We start from the raw sequence: 14,394 nt of genomic DNA, 5'->3' as shown, positions 1-14,394 counted from the left end.
GGAAGAAATGGGACGGGAGGAGGGCAGACACAGAAAAAGAATGATAAACGCTACGGAGGAAGTAGGCATCACTGTATGAAGTGAGTGGATGACGGTCGCCACCACCTCCATTATCCATCACTTGATATAATGTTATCTTTAGGTGATTCTGCACTGAGTGACAAGCCACGTGGTTTCTTACAGCCCAGGAAACCATTTGTCACAGTGCTTCGTAGCCATATTTCCAAATGGATACCTGATGGTCTAGTGGGTTAAAGACCTCCAACCAGCAGTGGCCCAGAAAGGATTACTTCCGAGTAGTGGTTGGAGTTTATTGCCCACATATTACCTATCAGGATTTAGCAACTGGTCACGTGCTTTAAGAACTATGTGGATTAAGTAGCCTTGTGAGGAGTGAGAGAATGAGTGAAAATGAGCAAGAGAGCGAAAGTATGTGACAGGGTAAGTGAAATTGTAAGTTTCAGCATTTGTTAAAGTGGTTTGGTCGTTTTATTTTTAATCTCCATTATGCATACAGTACTGTAGCTAGTGTAGTCTAATTGGATACTCATAGTTAAAAAAAAATCAACTGAAACCCTTACACTGCTACCAAGCACATTACACTGCAATAAATAACACTGATCTATTTTTTCAACTAACTTTCCAGATGAGGTGGACAATAAGAATATGGAACCTGCTTGCCACAGGCCTAGTTTCCTTGTGTTTGGCGGTGGAATCCAGTGACAATAGCTGGGGTGGTCTTTATCCACGGGAGTCTGAGAGCCGGGAAATGCGATTACTAGACGGATTGTGGAACTTTCGCCTCGCCCCACTCCAAGACCCAGATCAAGGTTTTCGGGAAGAGTGGTTTGCTCAGCCACTAGATATGGTATTATTGATGGTGGTGTTTTGTGAGATGAGTGAAATAGCACAATAAGCTCTTGTCATTCGCACTACTCGAATTTCGCGGGTGAGTAAGCCATCAGTAAATGCACTAGTTTAAGATGTATTTTGGGATAATAAAAAATAAAAGAAAGAAAAAAGCTCTTAATTACTCTCAGAATACACCTTAAGTCAGTAGCTTCTATTGTCTGGTGTTGTTCGGTGGCACCACAGCGAATTTTAGGCCATTTCATATATTATAACTGTGGGAGCTCGTTTTTTAAGGGTGTCATTACTTCGAAGAAATCTTTTCTGACGGGTGTCCAGACACCGTATCGTAACCCCCTGCGAAAGATGAGGGATTATTGCATTGTACTGTAAAAATGCTATGATGTATTGTACTTTTAATTACCTTTAGGTATAAGAGCAGCCACAAATCTCACTGTTGAAATTTATGAAGCTGAAAGTTAATAGTTTGTTGATAATTATTACTGACTCTGCTTTAACAGACAGGACCAGTGATCTCAATGGCTGTCCCAAGTAGTTATAATGAAGTTACGCAAGACAAGACTCTGAGGGATCACATAGGGTGGGCATGGTAAGTATATTATTATTTTTCATTTTCCATTTTTCATCAGTTCAGTTTCAAAGGACATTGCTCTCATAGTGTACACCTGGGGACTCTTCTGCATAATAAAGTTTTTGGCAGTAAGGTCAGAAATCCTCGGCTGATGTATGTACAGACAGAGAAATTAAGTATTTTCCCAAAGTCTGACGGATAGGCTACATAGCAGAAAAATCGAACCATCTGAAACATACATTAGTAGAAATAGGACTTTCATAACATTTCGCCAATTGTAGATTTTCTTCAGACGAAACTGGGAAGATGGCTGTTTCTTTGATTTTACGTGTGTGGGTATTATAGTCATTTAATATCTATGCTTGCTCGAAAGGGTTCACTCTTCAGTCCACATGATGTTTTAGATAAAAAGGATGCTCATTTTTAAAGGGTTCATTATTTTCACATCAGCTTGGTTCCATTACCAGCTCCTGAAATAGGCATATCTCCCTGCTTTCAGTATGAAAAGCCGATATATATTATGCTGAGCCGAACAATATACTGCAAATAAACATAATCATATAGCCTACTCCTATCGATATACGTTTGAAACTTAATCTCTACTCTTCACTTCAAAAGAACAGTCAACTAACTGTTTGTGATACTGCATAGAAACTGTCAGCTATGGAGGCTGAAAGTTTCCAAACGGGCTGAGGTTCCACCATGGATTTAAATTTTCACTTTTATACGAGGCAGTTTTTCGTTGGTACTTCTGGGGATTTTGACACAGAACTGTCCTGCCACATGGGGATTTTTTGAGCCCTTTAAAAATCACATTGAGCTTTGTGATACAATAAACCAAACTGAATAAGAAAGTAAACTTACATACCTTGTACGGGTATTTTACTGGCGTTTACAGCACATTAGCACAAATAACTCTGCTTGATATTTTTGGAATGATACTAATTCAAGTGGAACAAGTGCATAAGAGGTCATGGTATCTGCTTGATCAACTATCATGATCTGCCATACCCACACGGACCCTCAAATATCCGAAGCTCATCATATACACAGAATTTTGCGACTATCACACAGCAGGGAACTACAAAGCACTCGTGGAAAACTGTCCCCAATCCCATCACAACAAATGGTCCCTCTAAAAACTTAATAAAATCATCTGGAAGAAGCAAGAAGAGATTAATATACCATGAGATTGAAGGAATGAATTCTTTAGGAAAGTCAGTGCCGTATGTTTAGTTTTTTTTTTAGCTTCAAAGAAGAAGTAAGGGCTTTTTTTTTTTTTTTTTTTTTTTTTTTTTTTTTTTAAATATTGAACAGTACTTCACCAGAAGAGTTAGCATACATTTCAGTACTAATATTTATTTGCTCATGAAAATCATTGTTTACTGACGCTGTACAAATATCTTATCAGGTATGATCGCACATTTTTTGTGCCCACAAGATGGCAGACAGACAAGAAGCGAGTTGTGCTACGATTAGGGTCTGCTCACTACAGGTCAATTATTGTAAGTATTTGGAGACACTGTTATGAGAGCGTAGATGTAAGAATACTATACAGCAATAGAAGTAGAAAAAAATCAATGTCCTTAGAGATTACTGATCATAGTATTTACTTAACACGTTACTTTTTTAAGAGTCTTGACCAAGCATGATTGTGTGATCCCTTTTTCGCCCATTGATGAGAATAACAGCAAGACTGGGTGCCATGTAGCTCATGTATCAATGGTGTGCCCCAGCAAGTAGCCTGGGAGAATTTTGTAATGGCCGTATGCTTCTACTTTCACCAGCTTTTACCTAAGGTCTCGGCTTTGAATTCAGAATTTTCCTTCTAGGCCAACTGCCACCCAAGGCTAATGAATCCAGTCTACCCCAGAGAAGATAATATTAAAAAAGAGATTCGCAAGTGTAGTTGTCTCAGCTTTGATTGCGTAAATATGATTTAGTCCCCTACCGTGGAGTGTTGCACAAGGCTTTGGGTTCTACACCACTCCCACGGTAGTACCTTCTCGGGTTGGATGGTAACCATGCATTTTAGACCTTTGAATACAGTATTAGTTTATTTATTTTGTGACAATATGATCATTTAATCTTCGCAGTACCTAAATGGTAAATTACTGACATCACATGAAGGCGGCCATCTTCCTATAATGGCTGAGATGACAACAAACTTGGTGTATGGGAAAGAGAACCGGATAACTGTGGCCATCAACAACACACTTACTCCAGAAACCATCCCTCAGGGCAGCATTGTGTACACCAATTACCCAACCATGTGAGTCACTTAGCTGAAAGGTACTTATCCATCTGCCTATCTGTCTACGAGTATTCGTCTATTACCAGAAACCTTAATCCCGCACTGGGTGGCCACAGACAAATTGCCTCCAAGTCTCCCTGTCCTCTGGTATTTGGCTGCACTCCCCCCAACTCACACACCCCTCTCTCATATATTTCTCTACTCCATCTCTCCATCTCATCTCTAGCCACTCCCTTCTCTTCCTCTCCACCTCGCTCGTATCAACATACACTCTTCCACACTCACTTGCTTTCCTCTACTGTGTTATGGCATTTACATTTCTTATCTAAAGTATTGTGCAGTTTTGTTTTCCCGCTTTTGTATAAGTCGGGATTGGATTTCACAACATGAGATAATAATTCGAGACATAATTATTAAGTGAGGTAGGGTCAATTAATTTCCATTCTTTTGTCCGTTAATCCTTTTAATTCTGTGACGTATGTTTTAATATTTTACTCCTGATACCAACAGACGATTTTACTTAGGTCAATTCTATAGTAGTAAAGGAGTCAATGAAGGCCATAGCTAACCCCTTCAGTTCGAAAAATCTATCCTAAGCTGAATAAAATCGTCAAAAGAAAGCAATAATAAGATATAAATTGCGTCACTGGAGTGAAGGGGTTAATATGTCTATAGGACAGTTGGCGAGAGATGGACCAGACTCAGGGATATTACTGTGTGAAGAGAAGTGCAGATAACATAGATTACGATAAGGATGAATCACAAAATCCATGGCTCACCCCGGATATGACTGATAAAATGGAAGAAAAGGGAAAACGGAAAATTGTGAACAAAGTAGAGGGGAGGAAATGTTACAGACGCCTGAATATTGAAATGAGACGTGAGCCTGCCAAAGCAGGAGGAAAGTGGGACAGTGGAAGGAAAGAAAAGGTGGAAAACTGCGAGCAAAAATGATGGATGAAAATGTTACAGATGCTTGACTATTTAAAAGAGACGAGAACCTGATAGCGCATGCTGAAAATGGTTTGAATGCCAGTGCAGTGAAATAGAGAAATTAGAAAGGGAAGAACTGATTTGTTGCATCAGAAAATAAGAGAAACTAGCAAGGAAAGCAAGAATAAAGTCAAGCTTCAAAGGATAAAAGCTAGAAATGGAGAACTGTAAAAAAAAAAAAAAAAAGGACATAGGGAAAAGACAAGTGCTTGTGGGCCCTTTGGGCCCTCTCGCACTTGCTCCTGCAGAGGGCTCTCGCACTGCATGCTCGCTTTCTTGTGATTCGCACTCGTTTCCTCGCGCTTCGCACGTGCGTTGTAGTCATTTCAGTAATTCGAGTAACGTTTATGTGCTGTTCTAGTCTAACAACCACCAAGGCAACAGCACAAGAAACACACAGTAAAAATGCTCAATTCGGCAGCTCTGATCTTCTAAAAAGTATAGGGTCGTGGCACATGGCTCGAGTAGACTCAAAATCTAAAAGTCCCGGTACCGAATGAACTGTTTTCCGAACCAAACTTTGATCGCTCTTAACTCTAATAAAAAATCATCAATCGAGAAAGCCATCAAAAACTCTACGGTGAACGCAACCCTAATTTCACGCACTCACGCTCGTTAAATATTGTAAAAGTTTTTCGATCGTCATGGAACCAAGTTTTCTCACATCAGCAAATTTTTTGCAATTTTTGTGCCAGTTTTGGTGCGATTTGAATGTGTAGTTTTGGGTGCACACACACACACACACACACACACGGCTACTGCTATAATATATTATATTAATATACTGAAGACCTTTATGAAAAATACTAAGCCGTTAAATATTGATATTTGAGAAAGAAGGTGAAGTTAACGATGATGATGTGTGTCCATTCTTTTTGGAGAGAGAGAGAGAGAGAGAGAGAGAGAGAGAGAGAGAGATTGGTTGGGGGTACTACAAAGGACCTAAAAATAGTAAAACTCCAAGATAGGATGATATCCCTGTAGAATTATTAAAATGACTCAAAGGTGTCGGTTAAAAATATACCTATAGTGTATGCATGAGACCCTATGACAACAGGAAATGGAGGTTAGACTTTGTGAAAACTATTGTGACAGCCCTTACTGAAAAATCACGAGCTAAGAAGACACTAACTGCTCAGAACACAGAACTATAAATCTAGTAAGCTGTGTTTAAAAAATAGTGCTAAGAACACACTCAGGGGCGTAGACCCTATGGGGAGGTTGGAAAGTTAAATCCACTCTGCAACTGGATACGTAAACATCCCCCCTCCACGTAACAATTAATGTCATTCAGAAAAATACAGAACTAAAGCTACAGTTATCTTCAAAATACTTAGTCTTTTCACTGGAAATGCTGTTATTTTCAAGACTTCAAAACTTCTTCTTCTTCTTGTTCTTCTCCTTCCAAACATTTTAACAGTTTTCATTGTGGTGCCATTCCATCATTTCTTCACCAATTCATTTCAGACTTAGTATTGTTGTTCCTTGGGCCCATGCCTCCAAACACGTTTCTCTCTCTCTCTCTCTCTCTCTCTCTCTCTCTCTCTCTAGCCTTTTATGTGGGTTTACTGGGTCAAAACGTCAAGCCATGCTAACACACAATTTTTCTGATCTTATGTTCTTGCAAGTTCATTAAGCATCATGGCAATCTACTCAGAAGTATGTCAGTGTATTGTAGCTCTGTGGAGACCATCTACATTTCCTTGAGAATGTTGGTAATGTTTGAATAGTTATTTTCTTTGCCTGTGATATACTCGTATTTTATGTTACCAAAAAGGTACACCGCTGTTACTCGAAACCTTTCCATGTGCATGTGCACCACTCACCTAAAACTATTTCACTGAAACAAGAATCTCCCCAGCATCTACCTTTATGCACTTTGTGAAAGCGGGCAAGATGATAGGCCTGGGCTAGCCTAAAAAGATATGGATTGATGGTCAATCTCATCATTGTATATTCATTTAGTATGACCTTTATAAACTACTGCCAAGCAGCTCAAAGCACACTGCTTTGAATAAACCACTTTGTACTTGAAGAAAGGAGCCTTGCAGAGTTCACTGGTATTCATCTTGCTGGCATTAGGTCGTCAGACATGAACGTCAACTGTCTCTCCCCAGATGCACGATGTCGGGAGGTTCCTTTTCCGTATCTATCCTGAGTACTCTTAAGAGGGTATGCTCGAAAGGAGAGAGCGTAGAGTGAAAAGTAGTTTCTTGTAGAGCCATAAAAAACATTTTTCACTCTTAGCTTACAAGTTTAGGAGACACAAGGCTTGTCAGGCAGTACTTCAGGATTTTTCCTGGTGTCACACTGTGCAAGGCCACACTAAACAGTAGTGGCACTACCCACATCACGGAAAAGTGGCAAAGAGCAGGCTCTCACTTACCTCATATCTGGGCCTCGGGAACCTTGCATTGGGCTCTCGTTCCAAGCTTGATCGCCTTAAGTGAAACTGCCTTTTTTTCCTTTACTCAAAGTTTTTTCTTTTTTTTTATTTTTTGTTGCATTTTTACCTTTTGGAATCCTTTTTGTTCTTTCCTTTTTGTTCTTTTCATTAGCAGACAGATTCTCTCTCTCTCTCTCTTTTTTTTTTTTTTTTTTTACTGATTTTCAGTTTTTGTGGTTCTTTTTAAAATCATCACTATTCTGACTTCCCGACTATTACATGGGGTGTGAAGGATCCAGAAACATAAACAGGAAAGCACAGAAGATAGAGCGCCTTTGAAAGAGTACCAAAATAAAACGAGATTCACATTAATACTAACTTTGAATATTCATGTTCAACTTCCCTCGTCAAATAGTTCAGACAAAAATGTTCTTCAGCTTGCCCGTAGAACTGAGTCCATTACGTTAATAACAAAACTGAAAAGAATTGCAGTCCATGTCATGTGCATCTCAGCCATATTTCATCCATCCATCTTAATCCTAAGTAAATTCCTCTGTCTTCTCAACTTTAGGCCCTCTCTTCCTCACACATACATCCTCCAAATTAAAACGTGTGCGTTGTAGGTGAAGTGGTCATATGTGCTGTGTGGAGGAAAATTTTCAGTTGCTGTAGTTCATTCCATTTAACCAGAAGATTATCGTCCGTTTCCAGTTATTTCCTGTAGCTCAGTGGTTGAATATGACAACACTGTGGTTCTTCATGCTCACTATAGCTCTTTTTAATTAGCATCAGGTTCTAATATTAATCTCTTGTTAACTCTCAACATTCAAGATGGGAAGATGGCAATTAAAAGTGAACAGAGCAAGGTGTTCACCAAGGTGCTTATATCAGCTTTATCATATTCTCAGGTACCCTCCAGGTTATTTCGTTCAGACCTACAACTTTGACTTCACTAACTACGCTGGGCTACACCGACCAGTTTACATCTACACCACTCCTCAGACATACGTTGATGACATCTTAATATCTTCTGACATTGATGGAACAAACGGTAAGTTACTGGAAGGATGAATGGAAAGACTAATAAGAATGCTTTTGATGAATGACAGCTATTATATTATTTCGTTTTTGTTCTGTATGTATTCAGATACGGAGATCCAATTCAGTGAGAGTAAACTAATGTGGCTAGCAAGATCACAGTGAGAAATGAAAACTACTGACTTGCTTTTTTTGTGAGAATGGAAAAAATAAGGCATCAGCAATAATAATAATAATAATAATAATAATAATAATAATTTGGGAAGGCAGTGATCATGGTAAAGTACTGTACAGTCAGCTTGCATATTATAATACCCTCTCCCAAAATGCGAATCGCCTATAACACAGTAGATAGTACTGTATATTGGTTTCTAAAAGTTACCACAACGCTGTTAGATACATTATAACACGGGACACAGGTCCACACATGCCCAGATATGGCAATTCCTCCCACTGCACCTACTGCACGTTTCTTTTTTTTTTTCCCCCTCACAGTATGGGCCACGAACTGCTCAGAGGCACATTCGTGTGGGGTGATGGTGTGGGATGATGGGTGGGATAATGGTGTAGGGTGATGATTCGGGTGATGGTGTGGTCTGGGCGATGGTGTGGGATGAACTTGTGAGTGACAGCATGAAATAATGGTGTAGGGGATGGTGAGGCCTGGCTGGTGGTGTAGGGTCATGATGCGGGATGATAGAATGGAATGAAGGTGTGGGACGGTGGTGTAGGGTGATAGTATCGTGAGGAATTGTTGTTGTTGTTGTTGTTGTTGCTGAACCTTAGTCTGTCTGGCCAAGTATACCGGTCGACTGCAGGTATGTAACCACCAGTCCAATGGGGTTATACCATAGGCTTCCTGCACCGTTTATGTTTTGTGTGCATCTTACTATGGCATGTGCTGTGCAGGGCTCCATTATGTGTTCTATGATATGTGAGTTTATTCTATGTGCGGGGCATAATTATGTCAACCGTGGTTCCATCCAGCCCGAAAATGAGCTGGTAACTGAGAAGATCTGGGTAATGTCTTGTCTAAGCATGGCGAGGTGAACTCAATCATCTCACTTATGGATGTCGGAGTGAGAGCTTGTGATATACTGTTCTGATAGAAGTGTTGTATTTCCCTGCATGTGGAATATGTATTTGAGTTATTCCATTTTCTTTTGTCCTTTGTGTAATATTCCTTGGTTCTTTGGCTGTTAATTTTCTTTATTTTATTATTATTATTATTATTATTATTATTATTATTATTATTATTATTGTCATCCTTTCGTTTTCATCTCACTTTAATCTCGCCAGTGCTGACTCTGTGCACCCAGAAATTTTTTGAGTTGAATCAAACGTTGTGGATATGTTGAGGGGCCACTCAAGGAAGTGACCATTGTGTGTGCGTGTGTGTGTGTGTGTGTGTGTGTGTGTGTGTGTGTGTGTGTGTGTGTGTGTGTGTGTTTTTGTATCAATACTTCAAAAGTCAAGGCCACATGACTGGGTCAACTAGTATTTCTCCCATATAGACCAAACTTGATGGAATGGTTCAAAGTGAGGGAAGGATAAAGGGATTCGTTTTGAGAACAATCAATCAAAGATCAAGGTCACAGGAAAAGGTCAAAAGCTAAGGTAACAGGGTAAGGTTACCTCAAATACTTTTGATGTGTTTTAACCAAATTTGGTGAAAGTGCTAAAGGTCAGCCAGAAACGAAGGAATTTCATCTTTAGAACGATCAAAGATCAAGGTTACAGAATAAGGTGAAATTCGACTTGTTTGTCTGCGTGTTAAGAAAATAACTACAACAGTCTTACCCTGACCTAGGGTGGGAATGGAGGTCCGGATGATGATAATGATGATGATGATGATGAAACTTGATGAATGGCTTGAGGATTCCACTTTTCATTTTTCCAACACTTTATATTCCATACCACAAGTATTCATGATTTACCCATATCTTGTATATACTGATATTTACCAAAGCTGTTTGTACACTGGCAGGAATTATTAAGTACTCCATTCAACATGCCTCGACCTTGACTGGACGCCGGCAAGCTAAAGGTGTTTTATGTTCTGTCAAGTTACTGAATAAGACGGGAGTTCATGTTGCCAGTGCTGTCGGTTGCCAGGGCACCATTGTGGTAACAAATGCCCATCTGTGGTGGCCGTACCTTATGTCAGAAGATCCAGGCTACTTGTACACTTTACTGGTAAGTACTTTAGTACCTGTTCTTACTATACGTATCTTTTATTTGCATGAAATTTTTGTTTTTCTCCATTTCTTCGAGTGATGAATACTTAATGACTTTTAAAACCAACATTCCTCCTTTAGAAGATAAGTATTTCATTGCATTAGGGTGAATGATATAATGGATTCAACCATTTCCAAAAAAGAATCTTGCGTTACATTGATTTTCATCCTTTGTCACTTTCTGTCGCACCCACAGGGACGGTCAATATAGTATTTGTCAATAACTGTGTCACTCTTCTCTCCCTCCCTCACTCACTCACCGAGTTATTGTACTTTCTTGAATGGGATCCAGCCTTATGGGAGGAGTGTTAGGAAAAGTAAATTTTGCATTTTGGTAGACCTCCCCCTAGGGCAGGCTTCAGGCATAATGGAACGCCCATGGGCTGCTCCACAAGGGTGTGGTAGCCCTCGGGTGTCCCACACAAAGCTGTTAGGTACAGCCAGTTTTCTTTGCCCAATGATGGAGCTCTCTTCCTCCATATTATATGCATGGTGAGGACCTCGAAGGTCGTCCCCTACAGGAGGGGTGGGGACGATCTCGTTGGTCTCGGCCAAATTCGTTATGTAAGGCCAATCTTTTATATGATAAATGTTCTCCCCGGCCACGTTTTGGGATGAGTGAAACCGTAGAGGATCGTCCCGCACAAGGGTAGGGGCAGCCCCCGGTGGTCCCGGCAAAGTCATGATGCATGGCCATAGTTTTTAACATAGGACCACTAATTTTTTTTCATAGTGGTAGGCACTTACCCTCACCCACGTTTGGGCAGGGTGGGACCCCAGATAACTACCCCCGATGGACTAGTGAGGAGGGGCAACTCCCAGGGAGGACGGTGCCATAGTTTTTGTTTTACATAAGACCATGAAATTTTGCACAATGGTGTACCTACCATAACAAGGGCCACGTTTTAGGCAGAATGAGACCAAGCCAAGTGCCACCAACACTGGCGGTGACCCCTGAGGGTCTTGTCCAAAGGCTTCATGCACGGCCATGATTTTTAAGCTAGGGACACGCAATTTAGCATACTGGTAGATGTTCAGCCCAGCCAAGCTTTAGATAGGGACTGTTCCTCAGTGGCCACCCTCCACGAGGGAACTGCCCCCAGGGAGGACAAAGCCAAAATTGCTGACGTAGGCACACGAAATTTTGCACTTTCTCCAGGACCAGATTTCATAAATAGTGGGACCTCTGGGGATCGTTCCTTCGCCTCCCACGTAAGTAATTATTTCTTTCCCCCTATAATACTGCAGGAATGGTTGCGACTATCAGAAGTGTCCTCTGTCGTGTTCATATCTCATTCCTCCACACCCAGTTACACTGATAAGCAGAAGGCTGGAGGAAATGGACAATATACACCTTACCCCCTCTTTTTTTTTCCTTTAACACTTCCTAAATTCTTACATATCTATATTTTCAATGCCCAAATTGCAGTTTTTGAAATCACAAGAAAAAACATACAGTAGCAGACCTGTTGTTCCTTTCGAAGCTGTTTTTATTACAACTCTTTGCTCTTCCTGTAACCTGTGTTCCGTTTGTAAGTATAAACTATCCCATATTGCCATATTATCCACTGTTTTCTTGCTTTTTCTACATATTTACGGAACTTTTTTAATTACTTGGTACAATGACAGCTTTTATTTTACATTGTTCTGAATGCTGCCAGATGGTTTTACTCCGTTCAGGAGAGATCCCTCAGTCCTAAGGGGATATAAGCACTCCCTACTTGCCCCATACGATATGATGGTGGCATATCACTGCATTTAGCTGTCACCAAATGAGTTTACTAAGTTTAAAGACTTGGGACGAGGTCATAGACTTTGACCTCATTGATAAGGGACTGAACAGGGAGGCTGTTGCAGATCGAGCAACGTGGAGAGCCCCCATTAGGTGGCCATGGCTGACACATGCAAGCATGTTGGACCCTTCATAAACGAACGGGCTAACGAAAGAGGAAATTCCTTCCCTCCCCTTCTCCTTTCCACTCCCCCGCTTCCTCCCCCCACTTCCCTTCCCTCCACCTACTCCTCCCCTCCTCTCTCTGTTTGTTTATCTACTTCTCATTCTTCATTTTCACAGTCTTCCAGCCCTCTTCACAGTCCATCCTATCGCACATTGCCTTCATAAGTTCTCGTGTGCCGTTCTATTGCTGACATTCATATGACTTTATGCTGGTATAGGTAATGGTGTCTGACGCTGAGGGCAACTTAGACGTGTACCCACAGAAGGTCGGAATTCGTACTCTTGGCTGGAATTCGACAACTCTGACAATCAACAATAAGCCAGTGTATTTGCGAGGCTGTGGAAAACATGAAGATGCTGATGTGAGTTTCCTAAACCTGATTCATGATGAAATATTTGGTGTATGAAGCTCTCAGTATTTATTTGTATGTTTTGCACTACTTTGAGAACAGTTATTTTCTATTTGTCATTAACTACCGGAATCACCCGATGGAAACAAGTGAGCCAGTTTCTAACTGGCTCGCTTGTTTCCTTGCTAAAAATGCTTCTAAAAAATTGGGTCTTATGTACAGAGTTCGTGAGTTCTTCACTGACTAGCGGATGGCCACAATATACAAAAGTCATGTTCGTTCTCAGATCGAATACTGTTCACCACTGTGGAGTGGATGTGGAGCGGTTGCATGAGGCAGTTGGACAAAATTCAAAATAAAGCCATTAGATTAATCAATAATCCTGCCATTATGCAGGACCTTCCTCCATTATCGGTAGGTAGAGATGTTGCTTCTTTAGCATTATATTATCGATATTTTTACCGTAAGTGCTCTGACGAGCTGGCTTCAGTTGTGCCTCCCTTTCACATTTTCTCCCGAAATACTCGGGCAGCTGGGAGCACCCATGAACTCACATTCTCTCCCCCGCAGTGCAGAACCTCTGCTTATCAAAATTCATTTATCCCCAGAACTACTACTCCCTGGAATTCACTTCCTGGGAGTTGCTTCCCACAAACATTTAATCCACTTCAATTAAAATCCAGTTGTTATAAATATTTTATGAATGGAGGATGCCTTTAGGCATATGGACTTAATTTTTTCCTTTGTTTTTACTTCCTCCATTCATTATCTAAAGAAAAAAAAAATCTTGCCTAGTGGATGCTGGGGAATATATTTCAGATGAAGAAAGGCTGAGATACTGGTGGTCATTGGCTCCAGGAAGCCACAGAAGGGCAAGAAAAAACATGCTTTTATCTAGGAATGATCTTAATCTTGGTTACTTGAGATTGGGGCTCTGTGTTTCGTTTTACAGTATTGTTGAGATAACCTCTTCCCGGTTTAGTGAACGTACTACTTGGGTGCGAACCTCCCTTTCTGGTGAAACTCTTAGTTAACTAGGCACTCAGCACTGAGAGACCAGTGCAATGGTGGATTTTACAATAACATCCTTCATTTGCTGACTAGAAGAACTTAGTGACCTTAATGACTCTCTTACCTGTTCAGTTTCCCTTCCTACTTCAAGTTCTCTGTTTTCCTTCTTCGAGGCTACGTAGGCATTAAACAATGACACCACCACTCCGCTAAAATAAGGCCTTGTGCAAGTTTTTTTTTTTTTCATGGGTCAAAATACTGCAAATTCCTTATTGAGAGAACGTTCCTTGATAATGTCTCTCCCTTCATTATTCCCCCCCCCCCATTGGTACAGTGATTAAACTGAATGGGTTGAGTGAGCTTACGCACTAAGTGATGAGTGGATAGGGATACTTGTTTTCCACCACAGCTCTTACCCTCTCCTCTCTTTCCTTCAGCACATCAGCCTGAAATAAAAGGAGGGGGAAGGAGGAGGAGTTATGTGTCTTGCCTCTTTGGTGCATTTGGATCCATCTGTGACATCAAGTCTGATCTTTGTATATTCTGTTTCTGATTTCTTTCTTACCTTGGCTATGGTGTGCACTGTCCACGACTCATCTAGGTCCTCATAGTACTGAAGTTCACGCGGCAACCTTGCCTCCATCTCTGCTATCTTTTCGTTTGGTAGGCTCCAATGATGGACCGGTAGATCTTGGAAAGAAAGAGCTGCATTTTTTAAAATTCTGTC

At 40.7% G+C, this 14,394-nt stretch overlaps 1 protein-coding gene across 1 annotated transcript in view; it reads left to right on the top strand.

Annotated features, from left to right (window-relative positions):
* Nucleotides 1-411: 411 nt before the first annotated feature.
* LOC145397793 (beta-glucuronidase-like) overlaps nucleotides 412-14,394 on the top strand; it is a 30,427-nt gene continuing 16,444 nt past the window's right edge. Inside the window, exons 1-8 of the mRNA XM_080270815.1 lie at nucleotides 412-441; nucleotides 647-868; nucleotides 1,371-1,459; nucleotides 2,853-2,946; nucleotides 3,538-3,713; nucleotides 7,983-8,125; nucleotides 10,100-10,308; nucleotides 12,525-12,668. Coding sequence (XP_080126941.1) covers nucleotides 412-441; nucleotides 647-868; nucleotides 1,371-1,459; nucleotides 2,853-2,946; nucleotides 3,538-3,713; nucleotides 7,983-8,125; nucleotides 10,100-10,308; nucleotides 12,525-12,668 — 1,107 coding nt within the window. The remainder of the gene's footprint in view (nucleotides 442-646; nucleotides 869-1,370; nucleotides 1,460-2,852; nucleotides 2,947-3,537; nucleotides 3,714-7,982; nucleotides 8,126-10,099; nucleotides 10,309-12,524; nucleotides 12,669-14,394) is intronic.

This window comes from Coenobita brevimanus, chromosome 43 (genome assembly GCF_032717465.1).
Source record: "Coenobita brevimanus isolate Jiangsu-jjx chromosome 43, ASM3271746v2, whole genome shotgun sequence".
Classification (NCBI taxonomy): domain Eukaryota; kingdom Metazoa; phylum Arthropoda; class Malacostraca; order Decapoda; family Coenobitidae; genus Coenobita; species Coenobita brevimanus.
This window is presented reverse-complemented; position numbering and strand designations above follow the sequence as displayed.